This window comes from Chenopodium album, chromosome 25 (genome assembly GCF_948465745.1).
Source record: "Chenopodium album chromosome 25, dcCheAlbu1.1, whole genome shotgun sequence".
Taxonomy (NCBI): domain Eukaryota; kingdom Viridiplantae; phylum Streptophyta; class Magnoliopsida; order Caryophyllales; family Amaranthaceae; genus Chenopodium; species Chenopodium album.
Window position 1 is genome coordinate 21,424,449 of NC_137858.1, and position 16,617 is coordinate 21,441,065.

A 16,617-nucleotide genomic window follows, 5' to 3' on the forward strand; every position below is an offset into this window, starting at 1 on the left:
GAGTTGGAAAAATGAACATAAGTTCAATAAAGACTCCAACTTTAATACTTGTGACTCCATGAAAAATTATACCTTCCAATATGAAGATAAACCAATTTCCATCACAAGTTTTAAACTTTATGATTCCAATCAACTAAAAAATGATTAAATCAACAAAGTTTAACCAAAATATATGGAATTTAGTAACTCAAAGTTTCAATCACTTATTATAAGTAAAGATTGAATCTTTAATACTTGGAAGCAACAAAGAACAACTATTTCACACTTAATGCAATTAATTTGCAATTATGTGAAAAATAAAACCAAACTTTCAAGCACCAATTACTACCAAGTAAGCATGCTTAAAGTGGTCTAAAAAATGCATATAAAATAAGGAAAGAACCATTTACATAACCACCATAAATATGCAATCAATTTTCAAGGTTAGAAAGACTTAAAATTTTTCGTCAAAACGAAAAATCCCTCGAAAAATGCATTTCTGGTCGTTTTCTGGCTAAAAACCGAGTCCTAAAAGGGTAAAACCATTTCCAGAACACCTTTTCCACCCAAAATTCACTATTTTTGGGTCGAAATCTGGGTTTGGGAGCTGAAGATAGCTCTAATACGAGGTAAAATTTGAAAAACGAGTTACTAATCTAATTAGCAACTTAAAACCAGAAAAATAAGCCATAATGACACCTTGAAAATATTATGATTTTAAAATAAACGAGCGAGGCTCCGATACCGCTGTTGGGGTTTGGTGAGTCCGACTCACCGCGGAAACAAACCCAAAACCAAGACCGCACTCGCAATAAATAAAACCATAAACATAATTAAATTAATCACAAGATTAAGATAAGCTAATTACCCTTGACGCGTGCTTCGCTCCAAATGAGCTCTTACTTGAAAGCTTCAAGTCCCGCTCGCACGGAGACCTCCAACGAAGTCCACCCGCACCAACAAAACCGACTAGGTCCAATGTCTTGGGGTTAGCAAGACCCGACCAACAAAACCCGAGTAATTATATTGAGTTCAAAGGTTTTCACTAATTGTGATGCCTTTTCAAACTCTTACTCAAGCATCTTTCCCAATGCCCATACTTGGGTATTTATAGGAAATGATGGGAGTATCATTTACTCTCCCATCAATGTGGGATAGTATGATTTTTCCATTTTATTTTAAAGCTAAAATAAAATCAATAATCAAGCTAGTAATAAATCAACAAGTGGCAAGCTCATGTGAGTGGTTAGGTGAGGACCACTTGGAGAAGGGGGGGACCAAACTTGCTCCCCACTCCCTCTCACATAACCGGCCACCTCACTCCCCACACACTCAAGGACCACAAGCCACATGGCACCCACCCTTGGGCACCAAGGCAGCTAAGGTGGGCTGCCATGTGCTGCTGTCCGTGGCAGCCACGCCCAGCAAGCCCAGCACTCGCATGCGGGCTGCTACTGCTGCTGGCCAGCACGCCCAGCATGCTTGTGCGGGCTGCTGCTGCTGGCCTTGTGCCTTGGCCAGCGCTGCTAGGCAGCAAGCAATGGCCTAGCCATGCTGCTGCTAGCTGTGGCGAGCTGGCGCGCCTAGCGTGCTAGCTCCAGCAGCTTGTTGCGGCATGGCTTGCTAGCCATTGCGCGCACAAGGCTGCGCCTAGCATGCTAGCACGCACTAGGCAGCGCCTAGCCTTGCGATGCTAGAATGAGTGCGCTAGCACGCACCAGCCAGCCTAGGCTCGGCTTGGTGCGCATGCTAGCCACCATGCTAGGCTATACGCCCTTAGCACTCGGTTTGCTTGGGCATTCCGATGCTAGGGGTATTTTGGTCTTTTGTTGATTTATTACTATTTCTCGTCTCGTCTTTCACTATTTTTCGACTCGACTTCCGACGCTCGGTTTCGACGCTCTAAGCTCGAATTTCCGACGTCTAAATAAATATTACTCGGTCGACTCATTAATTCCTTCCGAATTAATTCGTCGTGTCGGTTTGTTGAATGCTTGGGTGTGACCCGAAGGGTTCAGTCAAGATTAAGCTGTAACATTAATTATCCATTAATATTACTGATCGGAAGCGGCCTCCACCCAGGCATTCCGATCACTTGACCTTACTGAAAATATTAGCTTTCTAATAATTCTGAACCTGCTAACGGAATAGTACACTTGTTCGAAGGACACCATTCCTTTCAATAACAATTGCAAAAGATTATACTTGGAAAAAAAATAGTGTGAAGCATAATATTAATTACCGTGTTTCTAAAATGCTAAGTAAAATGAGGCAGAAGAACTTCTTTATAAACAACGTTTTTAGTGAACACACCATCTTTTCCTTGAATGCTGCCGTTGGTAACCAAGATCTTAGTCGTTTGCTGGGAAGTCCCTCTTGATAGTGCAACATACAACTGGCCATGACTAAAAACATGTTTGGGAAGATAAATGCCAACATGAGGAATGGTTTGACCTTGAGATTTGTTAATGGTCAAGGCAAAGCACAATTTCACTGGAAATTGTTTTCGAATCATTTCAAATGGTAACTTCGCATCTTCAGCTGTTTTTAAAGGAATGCGTGGAATGAATACCCGTGTACCTTTGCAATGTCCAGTCATGATTTCAGCCTCTATAACATGATTCATTAATTGACAACATATTAACCTTGTCCCGTTGCATAGGCCGCTACTTGTATCAATATTTCGCAAAAGCATTATGGGTGATCCAACTTTCAACCTCAAAAGATGTGGTGGCAAACCACCAAATGACAATGAATTTAAGAACTCTTGTTGGTAAAGATTTTGACGGTCTTCTGGCACGGAGTCAAAGGAATAATATATTTTTTCATCTCCGGCAAAATCATTTAGTATCTTCTCATTTAGCATATCAACCTCATCATTTGTCGGAGTTATTATAGCCCTCTCTACCATATATGTCACATCCCCTTCATGTTCAGGTAAGTTTGGGAATACCTGATGGATTAAGTTATCAATCGAGTTCTGGTTTCCATTTGGGATGCATAATGAAGATGGTAATTTAATCATGTCTTCATTAACTACAGGCTCCCTTTCATCGCCAACTCTTAAAAGAAATGCTGCAAATTCTTCATCATGTCTGGATCTCATATTTTGAGTGAGGTGAAGTTGCTGAACATGCCTCCAAAGTGTTGATTTAACTAAACATGCATCAATGGTTTGAGCTTTTGTTCCTTTAGTCACAACTGGAAGAATTTGCCTAAAATCTCCACCAAATACTACAACCTTGCCACCAAACGGAAAGTCAACCTCCATTAGATCTCTCAAGCTGCGATCTACAGCCTCATATGTATGTCGGTGAGTCATAGTAGCTTCATCCCATATAATAACAGCCGCATGCTTTACCAATTGTGCTTCAACATCTTGTTTGCTAAATTTCCACGTTGATGAAGCATGCAATGTTACTGGAATCCCCAAAGTTTTATGAGCTGTTTTACCTCGATGTAATAACGTGGCAGCAATACCTGAGCTAGCTACAGCAAGACCAAATTTCCCTATAAGCTTAACAGTTGCAAGAATGGCACGATATAAGAAGGTCTTACCTGTACCACCTGGACCATCTACGAAGAAAATCTAATTTTTATCTCCATCTATAGCTTCCATTATGACATTAAATGAATGGCGTTGGTCATCCTTAAGATGCTCAGCACAATGCACATCTTCTGGTGGAATGGGAGCAGAGATTTGTTCATGTATAGCCCTGGCTAATTGTATGTTGCCATCTAGTTGCATGCTTATGTCTGGGAGGTCGAAGTCACTAATAGTGCTGCCCAACTGCTTCAACATGCGATCTATGTCGTAAAGAACGGAGTCACGAACAAATGATGTGCTTGGAGGATTGGAAAAGGTATAATCTTCAGCCATAAAATGGAAGAATTCATCCCATAAAGCACGAACACCACTTGGTTGGCAATAAACCAATATCGTGGCAAATAATCTTCTCAAGGAAGATGGCATTTTAGAGTTTGATGCTTCTTGTAAACAATCATGAATGCTCGCATCATTCTCCATAATACCTAATTTTTCAGCTGCTTCTCTAAAAGTGGGAAAGGTAACTCCATTGACGGTTCGTAGATGCTGGAATGATTCAGGGCCTTTGATATGATTAAGTACCTGTCACAAGAAAAATCTCTCTCCTTCCATTGGTGATGCTGTGTATATTCTTCCAATCACTTTCAGGTTATTCCTCCATCTTTTTGTTGATGTCATCCATAGGTAACGCCGAGGAAAGTCTTTATAGAGATAAGATCTTGCCTCAGGATCAATGGCATTCATCTTAAAGAATTCTATGAGCATGGTTTGGGAATTTTCTAGCATTTGAAGGATATCTTCGATAGATTGATTTGTATTAAATCGTACCTGGTGTCTATCTGGAAGATGGAGTTGTAATCGTTCCACAGAAGGATACATTCGAGTGATTGGAAACTGATAAATTCTCCATAAGGCCTCGGGTGCACAAACCCACTTAGCATCCACAAATTGTTGAATCTCATCGTTATCTGCTCCTGCTCGTACTTCCATGGAAACACGGTCAACACCCTTGTGCACATATTTGTACAGATATTTGACACTCTTGATGCTGCTACAAATCTCAACATTTATATGACAATCATACTTTAGTAGTAACCATGGATTATAGGGAACAACCCAACTATTATCAACATAGGTTGAGCTATTCTCATGCAAAGGCACAGCAGCACGATCACCGCGACGACGGTAAACAGGGTAGGAGTTATCACCTTGAATAGTGCTTGCAGAAAATGGTTTTGGGAATTTTCGCTTACAAACTCCATTTTCCATGCAAGATGAATTTCGGTGTCCAACACCGCATGGGTTATGGATCATGTGTTTGAGAACATCACTATACAATCGTGGCTCCTCATCTCTATCTGGTATTTCAGCTTTCACGATTTTGTCATATTGTTCGGTCGATCTTGGTTTGTCGTTTTCATCCAAAATGAGTAACATGTGAACATGTGGCAAACCTCTTTTTTGAAACTCAACGACATAGACATACGCCACAACATTCCCAAGGACGCCTTTATCAACAACATCACTCTTGAACTCTTCAAATTTTGCATGAAATATCCTAGTGATTAAATCAGGTCGGTCTTGTGCTGTTTGACCGGGTAATAACTCTTCCACAATTTCTTTCCATGATGGGTTGCATGTCATAGTGATGAAAAGGTCCGGCTTTCCATAATTTAGAATTGATGCCATTGCATCTTGATATCTTTCATTCAAGTCTCTTGGACTTCCAACAAATGAAGAAGGTAAGACGGTTGTTTTCCCAACATTTACTGTTAGTGATTTAGGGTAAGTATATTTTAGCAAACTAATAAAGAAATTTGTAGTAACCATAATGTTTTAAATTATATATATGTAACTTTTCTAAAAAAAATACCTGGATTTAGTTCTCCAGCAGCCAAACAATCTTGTAAGCCTTGGTATAGTTCAGCTCTTATGGTATGTTGATGGTCTCGGATCCATCTTAGCTTATTAGCCTCAATTTTGACAAAATTGTCAACAACAAATTGTTGGAACAGTCGTTGTGCAAGCAAAATGATTGAAATAGAATGTGGACGTATCTGCAATAAAAAGCATCTACATGGATTAGAAATTATTACGAAAATCAATTTATTAACACATATATGTGAGTGTAGTAACATTACTTGGAAGTAATAGGCGTAGAAAGCTCGGCACGGAATTGTTCTTCCATTATTGTCAACACTATTAATCGACCATCCATAAGAACCATACGAAAAAAGTAATGGATATTGTAGGGGATCATAATATCCTGCCGTGTCCATAATAGTCATTAATTCACCAGAATTTGACTGGACTAAAATATCTCTCGGATTCAAGTTTGCAACTTCTTCTCCACCGACAATCACTGCAGCAACTTGGGAAGCAGATGGTAAACAATATTGTGGCCGATTTGAAGGTTGTTCACGAATGTGAAGTGCACATTGTTGTATGTCTTCACGCTGTGCTAGAGATCGAAGAGTATGGTCAAATGGATTGCATTGATCCAGAATAGCCTTGATTCTTTGTATAATGTCTCGTCGCAACGTGCTATTCTCTGCTAATTGATTCTCAATCTCATGTTCAGTGTCGTATATGTACAACTGAAGGAATCGTGGCCGGCAATCTGACCCATTAGGGAGTAAACCACCTATCTTATGATATATGGAACCTTGAGCTCGAAAGGTATACTCCTTGTTGGGCATTTGCTAAACTCTCATCTATGTGAACACCCATGGAAGTGAAGGCATGTATGTGATTTAGTTTTCTAAGATTAAGCCTAAAATCCACTCCAATAGGTGTTTGATCAGTGTATAATGATAACAATTCTGCAGGAACTGGTATAGTTAGCAAGATTATCTTTCCGGACAGACAACAAATCTGTGAAGATTCTTTATGAAAAAGTCGAGCTTGACAATGTGAACATAGTCTTGGAGGACAAAGTTGGACATTTGGGACTCCTCTTTGCTCTTGAAAATTTATTGCAGATCGAGGATTCACTCTTTGCCTAACTATTCGTACATCAACATTGTTTGCATGCATGACATTATGATGGTTCGTGTTCGAAGTTCCACTACTTTCGCCAATTTCTCGAACACTATTTTGACAGTTGCCCATTGCTATATGAAAATTCAATTTTATAATAAAATGTGAGCATTTTTAAAATCTTATCTTAGATCTTACTGTAAACATAGGCACATTCAAACTTTCTAAAAGATGGGTGTGAAATAATGATATTGATGATGATGAATGCGAGCTATGTGTGTTTTTTTAATTAGTATTTGTTATAGTTTAACAAATTAAATCTTTGCAATTTTTTTTTTCTTTTTGTTAATTAAAATTACTATTACTTTTACTAAAAATGCAAGCAAATCAGTTGTATTGCATGAAATAATGCAACAATTAATTTTTGTACATGATGATATGTGGTTATGATAATAAATAAATAGTAATCTTAATTTTATTATATTATTCGGTTGGTGTCGTACAAAGATAGATAAATAAAGAAGTAATTAATCAATAAGCTTGTGTATAACATTGTCATCATTAAGTAATGTGAACATTTTAAAAGTCTTAAAAGTGAGACTATATCAAACTAAGTGATTAACTCACACGTAAGTCTTGAGATGGGGTCTGCAAGATTGTCTCTAGCATTGGAGTTAATTTGATTGGTAATGTCTCTTAGAGAACTTGCCGTAGCATTTTGTCGAGAATTCCTCCTTGAATTATATGACATGCGCCTTTGAGCATTTCTTGTATTAGCCTCTTGCGTAAGCTGTTCAGGAGTCATTCTTTCTCGCCTTAATCTCCGGTAATTTGATGAACTTGGCCTTTGATTTTCCATATATTGGTACCTACAACCCATTCATTTAAGGGAAAAAATTTTATACACTTGATCAAGAAATAAAGTATAAAGTATTTCATAAAGATTTGATAAATTTTGATTGCCAATATTACAATTTAAATATCCGAAATTGTCAAACTGTAGATGCTTTGTGTCTATCTATATCCTATCTAGATTAACAACTTTTTAATGCTTGAGTTTTTGGCATTAAGCTGAGTGTTGCATTGAAAATTTATTTTCAAATTTTTACAATTCATTAGCACTGCTATGTACATAATGTGGAACATACATACTACAATATCTTATTCACTTTTATTAAAAATATTTGGCAATAATCCACATTCTTAAAATTGAGACAACAATAATACGAATTATTACTCTGGTATTAATAATTCACATGTATCTTATCTATAGCATATTAGCATGTGCAAGAATAACTCAGTTTCTTTTGTTAACCCACGGTTTGTAGTAAAAGGTACTTGGACATTTAATTTTTTGCTCACTTAAAGGAAGACTAATTCGAGTAATGGGACCTTAAACATGGAGAAATCCAAACATCAAAACTTATATATTAGCCATTCAATGCCATATGAAAAAGACTTAGGATTAACAGACTTGTATGAAAGATATACGGAGTACTATTTTGACAACTCTACAATATCATATCATACAACTTAGTAATTGCAATTCACTAATACCCCAATTAAGGTATGAAAGATGATAATTAGTTACTAATGGCTCTTATTAGATGATTAACAATAGTTAAATAAAAAGTAAAAAAGAAGAAAGAAAGAAAGCACCTGCAAATAAATTGATGCAGTCGATCGAGCGGGACCTAAAAAATCACAACCCCAAGGTATGCTCGTAGTACTGTCGTACAGGCCGCTAGCCGAGTTTGCCCACTTTTGTTTGCTTTCAACACCAATCAAGCCTTGTAGTGGTCCATTTTAAGCATTGTGATAGTATGTTTTTGTTGGTAATATACTAATATTAATGTCAATCAACTTTTTCTATAAGTTTATCAATGCAATAAATTAACTATGGTTTCTTTTGAGAATAGATAATGAGATATAAAAGAAAGAGGTTGAAAAAAAAAAAAATGTAACCATCAAGTTAGATGATCAAATCTTAAACGTAACTGCTTAGATGTTAGTTTAGTATCCTTTTTTCAATTTTTTTTTTAATGTTTATTTAACTTTACTCTATTACCCTTGCAGACTTTGTTTTGAAAAAAGATAACTGAACGATTTTTTAATGTTTTACAGTAGATTTTAAATAGCCTTTAAAAAGGATAAAATTATAGTAAATAATACATTAAAAAAATTAAAGAGATTAAATTATTTATTTTTACTTTAAAAATAATTCCACATAAACCACGATACACACACTTTTGTTTTATTGGAGTTTTGCTTAGTCAAAGTATCTTATTATCATGTTTTTGTTAGTTGTTCCATGAAATAAGGAAGTGGTTTATAATTTTTATTTATTTATTTTTTTGGTTAGTTGTTCCACTTCGATTAAATGCACTAAGTTAATCATATTTCATTTTCTGTCCTCTTATCTATTTCTGTTAAGGGGGTAATGACTAATGAGATGAATTAAGGGAGAAAGAATTAAAATCTATTTGAGTATAGAAAGTTAATTTACATATAGTCTGATCGATAATCATCTATTAGTCACGTCAATAGAATTAAGATAACTTTTTGCCAAGCTAGAATTTTTTTTCATACTCCGTATATATTATTAACTTAATCCTTTATTTGTATAGTATTAACTTAATCTTCTTATAGTGTAAGATAGTCCAAATTATTATGCTTAAACTATTAAGAACAATATACGTCGTATTATAGTTGCATACTCTAAAACTCACATTCATATACTTATTAATTTAATTTTTTTTTTAAACCGTGGAGCAAAGAGATTTGCTGTCATGTTTTTTTTTTTTATATATTTTTTTTTATGGATTTTGTTCAATCTTTGTTTTTTGCCATCTAATTTAAAAATAAAATAAATAAAGTATTTAAAATTCATCTAATAAAGTACTATACATATATATATATCTAATAAAATCTATATTAAGATCTATAGAATATAATATTTACATAAAGGAACTCATCTACTAATTTACATAAAGGAACTTATCAACTAAAGTACTTAAAAGAGTACTAAGTACTAATAGAAAAGGTATCGAGATTATCTTAAATATGTACAATCTAAGTAAGCAAACACATATACACATAATAATTCCTAAGAAATAGTTGAAGATAGATTTTCGCCCATCTTATGATTTTTCCACTGAGTTGTTGATATCATTATGTATCCTGCAATGTAGAAGATTGAATTAGAGGTAGTGGCATTTAGGGAAAAAAATTATTATGTATTCTACAATGTAAAAATTATTAATAATTAAATGATAAAGGTAGTACAAACCTTTGGAGTAAATGTGCACATTCTTCTTCCCAACTAACGGATGTCACAAAGTTGACTTTGTAGGGTAGTAGAGGAGAATGCATACTTGGAGATATTATTGTGAAGACATATGCATTGTACAAACACAATTGACACTTCTCCTTAAGTTTTGATCCCTCATTTACCTATAACAATATAGTGGGACAACAGTTAAAAAATGAATGAAATTAAATATATAAATTAAAATAGTTGAAATCAATAATAAATATTGTAAATATTCATGTAAATGTATTATTATACCGGTTCAATCCATTCCTTAACTTCAGAAATTGTAGAACGAAAAAGAAACTCAATTTGTTTGTTGAACAATATTAGACGCATTGATCCACTTGAATCTCTGATAGTAATTGTAAGAGCAACCCTAACAAAATATAAATGAATAAGAAAGCTACGACTAAAAAAATATAATGTTGCAAAAACTTTAAATAAAATTAAATAAATAACTCACCCTTGAATAATTTGAACATCATTTTTGTGACACTTATAACATATTACTTGACCAACATTGTAGTACACCTTATTGTTGCAAATAGAGCACGCGTCATACCAATTGAAATTTTTTTCATTTATATCAATCAACATTCCAAGTATTCTGTAAATTTTCCCCTGAAATAAATGACACGTATAAAAAAATATTTAATAGACATTTAAAAATAGCTAAGTGATCTAGTAATGCAAGGTGAAAATCATGATAAAAATGTATGTAAAATTGAGATGAAATTACTTTTGGCATTGATGGAAATTGAGATATTGTTGTACGTCGTGCATTTGATGTTGTAAGTGCCTTATCCAATGAAAGATCACTTGCTTGTATCCACTTGACTTTTAATTGTGCAAAATGATCATTGTGAAACCTGAGATAAATACATATGATACAGTAGTGAGTGGGAAAAAAAAATTAAAGATAGTATCACTTACATTACGTTTCTTTTTATATTATGTAATGTAATGGGTGTCATCGTTTTAAGCCTATCAAGAGTATCTAGTTGTTATGGTGATATTCCAATTCTTATCCTTTTTAATGTCAAATAGTTTTGTAGGTGATAACATATATATATCAAATAATTAAAGTATATAATTATCTACACGTTTTTGGGGTGATTGTGGTTTTAAAAAATTGTTTGATAAAATAGAAAAAGAAAAAGGAAAATTAACTATTACATTAATAATCTTAATCACATGAACAAACGTAAATAATTTATAATGGAGAGGCAATAGAAAATTATTGGACTACATTATAATTACCTATAGTAATATTAATAAACAACAAATTTTTCTGTCAAAAAAAGAAAAAAAAAATTTAAGAGTCACACACTCACACGCTAAAGAAAATGCTCATCAAAGAAACGGCAGTTTTTAAGAGTAAAGAAAAAAATACTCACCACTGCATCAAGCTAGAAGAAGTAAGATCATTGTGGTTTATATACAACCTTGTGTATTTGCCCGTTGTTAAAAATAATGACCCTGAAAAATATAATGAAATTAAGGTAAAATTTAATAATGATACAGTAGATAACACAAAGAAAATATAAAACAAATAAATTACCATTAAAGTATTTAATTTGTAGCCCACACCCTAGCAAGATGTTATTTTGGTGAATGTTTTCCAAAATGTGTTTGCCGATTTCATTCACAAAATCATTCCATAAGGTCAATCTCATAGCAAAGCAACTGCTACAATAAAATTTATTATGTTAGTAATGAAAATATATAATACTTGGATAGATTAAAATAAAAATCTATAATTACCTTTGGTCTAGTATAACAATGTCTTGTTTAATACTCTCTCCATTGTCAATCGGGATAGTTCCAGTTGAATAAATGATAATTCCCATGACATCTACATTATAAACAAACAAAAAATTGTAGAGTTAAAGTAATAAATGAATTTAAGAAAAAGAATCTATAGTATAATCAATAGACTACTTAAAAAATCAAATTTTAATAGTATTATAAGAAGAATAAAATACCTATCAAATTTTTTGCAAAATTTTTGAAGGAATTTACACCATGTAGGGAAACTAAATTGTAGAAACTTTTTGGGAATTCGTCATCATTTGTATCAATAACTGACGCCTTTGTTTCTCGAGTTATATTCAATTGATATTGATTTGGTATTAACCTTAACCAATCATCGGCATCAATTACATGTGCACCTTCAAACGAATATACCAATCCCTCTTGTAATTTTCCAACAAACTGATCGACATTTGAGAATATGACACATTGAATTGGCTCTCCCTAACAACATGAAACAAAAAAAAATAAAAAAAAATTATAGGAGTTAGTAAGTTTTGTCAGTAATAAAAGTATGAGTTAACACAAAAAGTATAGAGAAATAATGGCTTACCGTAGCGTCAATTAAAATCATTTTCCATATTTTTCGACCATGTCTCGTATTTTGAATGTCAAACGATCTGATAAGCCGGGCTTTCACATTCCACTTTCGAGAATATGGATGTAAATATATAAAAGGTGCATATGGTGTAGACATATTGTAAGTAAACCTCAAAAATATAATCGTTGAGTTTTAACCATAAAAGATTGAGCAATAGACTTAACTTTTTTTGTAAGTGGAGTATGAATTCATTCAAACTTTATGAAGATGAACTGGGAGCAATAGACTACGTGGGACTTTATTATCACAACAATTTTTTTTTTTACAACTGTCAATGAAGTAAAACGCGGATAACTTAAAAAAATCCAATTTATTAATTTTTTTTAAGTAACCAACTACAACATGGTTATACTGGATCAATATTTAAAAAAAATAATTTTTTTTAAGTAACCAACTTAAATGTGTTTTACTGTGAGTTGTGGTTTTATTAATTTTATTTTTTTTTAACAAAAAAAACTTTAGATGATTTAAGCTGTTTAACTGTTTTCCTTTTTTTAAAAAAATAATTGACTATTATAATTATCCATTTATTTGTTTTACCAAAAAGATAAAAAAAACAATATATTGTGATTTTTTTTTGTAAAAAAAGTTAAAATAATATGCTGTGAAGATTTTTTTTTTTTAGTGGATTGTGTTTTTTTTTTTTTTTTTTTTTTTAAAAGTTAATTTCTTAAAAATAAATTAGGAAATTGAGAAGGGCATTTTGGGAAAACACTAATTTATCACCCAAAACCCCCTTTCTCTTTATATATTACTATAGATATGTTGCACATTTATGATTTGATTTGTATTCAGTTATGACTCATGTTACATAGCGTTGAAGATACATTTTGGTCTTATTATGTGTATACATTGAGATAAAATCTTGCCAATTGTACTTGAATCACTACACCTGAAGTGTAGGTTGTATATGATCGGTTTCAAAATAAAGATATGTTTAATAGATATGATATTTGGCAAGATAGTGCAGTTAACGCTAATAGTGTAATAGTATATAAATACCATAGTGAATGAAATACCCTAAAAGTGGTATAGATATCTAAATTATTATAATAGATGGCCTATGATGTAAGAAAAATTCTGATGGTACCAATGAGAAATGTATTCAGATATCATTGTCAAAATAGCACGCAAATTAAAATTGTACCTTGAGGAATTATATGATGATACCGGTATATGATGGAACCGATAAATAATGCATAAGGGATCTGGAATATATGTCCATTTTAATGTCGACATAATGATAATAATAAAAGTTTATCATGGACCAGAAGTCTAAAGAAATATGGATTTTTAAAATCCACACTGTACAATGTCTTGCATTATTTCGAGTCTTATTTATATTTATATGCATATGTGAGTCTTAGGTTATTGAATTATTCATTACATATGTTCGAAGTTGTAAATGCATTACTCATTGTATAATTTGTTAATTATGTTATCATATTTTTATATCTCATATTGCATGCTTTAATTAATTTCTAGGAAAAATACACTTTAATAATCCCAACTATGGGCGATTTACTTCTAACAATCCCAACTACAGTTTATTTTTTAACAATCCCAACTATGGGGTCAGTTTTCCTTCAACAGTCCCAATTACCGGTGACCTGCTAAACAAGTTTTTTTTTAAAACTTTTTTTTAATCGCCACATGTCAACACATGAATGGTCAGAAATTAGAATTTAAAAAAATTCAAAACAAAATAACTAAAAATAAAAAATAAAAAAAATTAACCAAAGTTTCGGCCACCCTTAATTTCTCCACCCCCTAACCTCGCCGGAACCCTAACCCCATCCCCTAACCTCCCCGGAAATCGGCCGTCCAACACTCCTTCACCACTGAAATCAGCGGTCGGCCTCTACTATCTATCTCCGACCCCCATAACCACCCAACCAGCCCTCCTCGACCCCCAAAACCACCTTGAAAACCCCCTTAACCTTATTGAGCCCGTGAAGAGATTAGATCGAAATTAGGGTCTGATTGAAGGTTTTCGCGAGGTGATGAGAAAAGTAGTTATAACAGGGCAAGATGGTGGCTTGCGGCTGGAGTTGCAAACTGATTTGCGGCTGTCGTTGGTTTGTTGTTGCTGTGATGAGAAGTCGGTGGATCGGAGATGGCTGGTTACGGGAATTCGTATGGCGAGGTTGCGAGAATTTGTGGCGAAAGTTGTGAGAATTCGTGGCTGGAGTGCGTGAATTCGTGGGGAGAGGTGGAGATGGCTGGTTGCACGAATCGGTGGCTAGGGTTGCATGAATTGGTGGCTGGTGTTGTGTGAAATGGTGACGATAGGTGGAGATGGCTGGTGCCTGGTGGTGTGAATAGGTGTCGTGAAGGAGGAGGAATGCTGGTGTTGTTTGGTGGCGAGAAGTGTGTGTGGTGAGCAGGGAGGAGCTAGGCGGTGGACTGCAAAGATGTGAACGGTGGAGCAGGTGACTGGTAGAGGGTGAGGAGAGGGTGGCTGAATTTTTTTATTTTTTATTTTTTGATGGGTTCATTTTTTTCAATATTTTGGACCAATCACGTGTTGACACGTGTCATGGTCACTTGTTATAACAGGTTATTGACTCGTCGTTGACCGGTAGGGACTGTTGGAGGAAAACTGACCCCATAGTTGGGATTGTTAAAAAAATGAACTGTAGTTGGGATTGTTAGAAGTAAATCGCCCATAGTTGGGATTATTAAAGTGTATTTTTCCTAATTTCTATATAATAATTGTGGTGTATGTCAATGTTCATTCAAAGTAAAGTAAGACATATTTACAACTCTGATGGAATATTAGAAAGAAATACTTATGTTCTAATGGGCTTATACTTGTGATGAAAATATTGATGACGTCGATTGAATAGCATGTTATGAATCATGTAGGAAGAGTTCCTGAAGAACTTATGTACGACGTATTTAAATATTCAGCCCTGCAAAGTTTATATCTTGAATATTGCAATTCAATTATTATCAAACTCTTGATAAGTCAATGTGACTACTGAAATCTAAACCTGAAGATTGAGCATATGAAAGTTAGTGAGAATTACTATTTGTATTTGCAAAAGAACTGTCATGTCAATTATGAATATTCTAAATAATATCAACGAGATACTTATGTGTGAAACTATTTTATTATGGTCTAGAAGAACTATGATAAATGTATATAATTACATGTGTTATATTAATTCATATGAAATTGAAGAATGACATTAATGATATCAAGTTTTGTCATCAAATCATTATTAATGAAGTTTGATCAAATAATGATCATCTATTTCTATCATTAACGACTTCCAGAAGAAGTCATAATCGTATTAGTTTAATTTTTAAATCAACTACTAAACAGATCGAGATTTGAAATAATGATATTAGAGCTAAACACATGTATGGTGAAATGAAGACACTTCACATGTTCACGAGAAGACTTGAAGAATTGAAGTTGCAACTTTAGCTTAAGAGAATTGAAGATCAACTAACGATATTTTACTTACTACATATGAGAAAATATGCAAACATATTGGATACATTGTTGCGGCACTAGAAGATCTCAAGTTATGTATTCATCAGGGGGAGAAAATACGCGCTGCACTCTTTTTCCCTTGACCATGGTTTTGTCCCATATTGGGTTTTCCTGGTAAGGTTTTTAATGAGGCGGCATATCGAGCGTATTACGAAGAATGTTGTACTCTTTTTCCTTCATTAGGTTTTTATTGCACAGGGTTTTTCCTAATAAGGTTTTAACAAGGCACAGTCTTCGATAATGGACATCCAAGGGGGAGTGCTATGAAATATCGTGTGGATGACCATTATCCTCCTTTGTATCATTCCGGAACAATCTAGATAGGGTTTATATTCTTATCCAATCAAGCCCTAACTATATTGTATGTATATATATATACCTTATCATATGGAATGAAATACACAGATTAATTCTCTCTCAATCCCTCTCATATTTCTTCTTATTTTATAACAGAAAAGTAGTCAAACTAAGGCACTTAAAAAATACGAAGAAACATACATGTACTTATGTTTATTAAGGGCTTGTGTGCAATATGTGACGGATGCAAATAAACCCATCCCACCTTAAACTACTAGTATTTATTCTCTTTATTTAATAATAATTGTAACACTTTAACTGATATTTATGCCAATGTATAACTTAGACCATTAAATTTATAAAAAATAATTAAAGTCAAATTAAGCATATGAATATTACAAATTCAAAATGTTGAAATTATTACAAAAAGGAGGTAGTATATGTAATAAATACTCCCTCTATCCCATATCTGACTCGGTCAACTTTGCATACATGTCAATGCATTAGTTTGACTTTATTTTTATATGATTAAATATTAATAAAAATTATTTTAAAGATTTTATTATTAAACTTTATATTAATAT

At 33.5% G+C, this 16,617-nt stretch overlaps 1 protein-coding gene across 1 annotated transcript; it reads right to left on the reverse strand.

Moving 5' to 3' along the window:
- Nucleotides 1-2,236: 2,236 nt before the first annotated feature.
- On the reverse strand, nucleotides 2,237-3,555 carry LOC145613871 (uncharacterized). Its single transcript, XM_081668910.1, has 2 exons — nucleotides 3,538-3,555; nucleotides 2,237-3,496 (listed from the first exon to the last, which is right to left on the reverse strand). Exons 1-2 carry the CDS (start codon nucleotides 3,553-3,555, stop codon nucleotides 2,237-2,239), a joined length of 1,278 nt encoding a protein of 425 aa, XP_081525036.1.
- Between the last annotated feature and the right edge of the window lie 13,062 nt (nucleotides 3,556-16,617).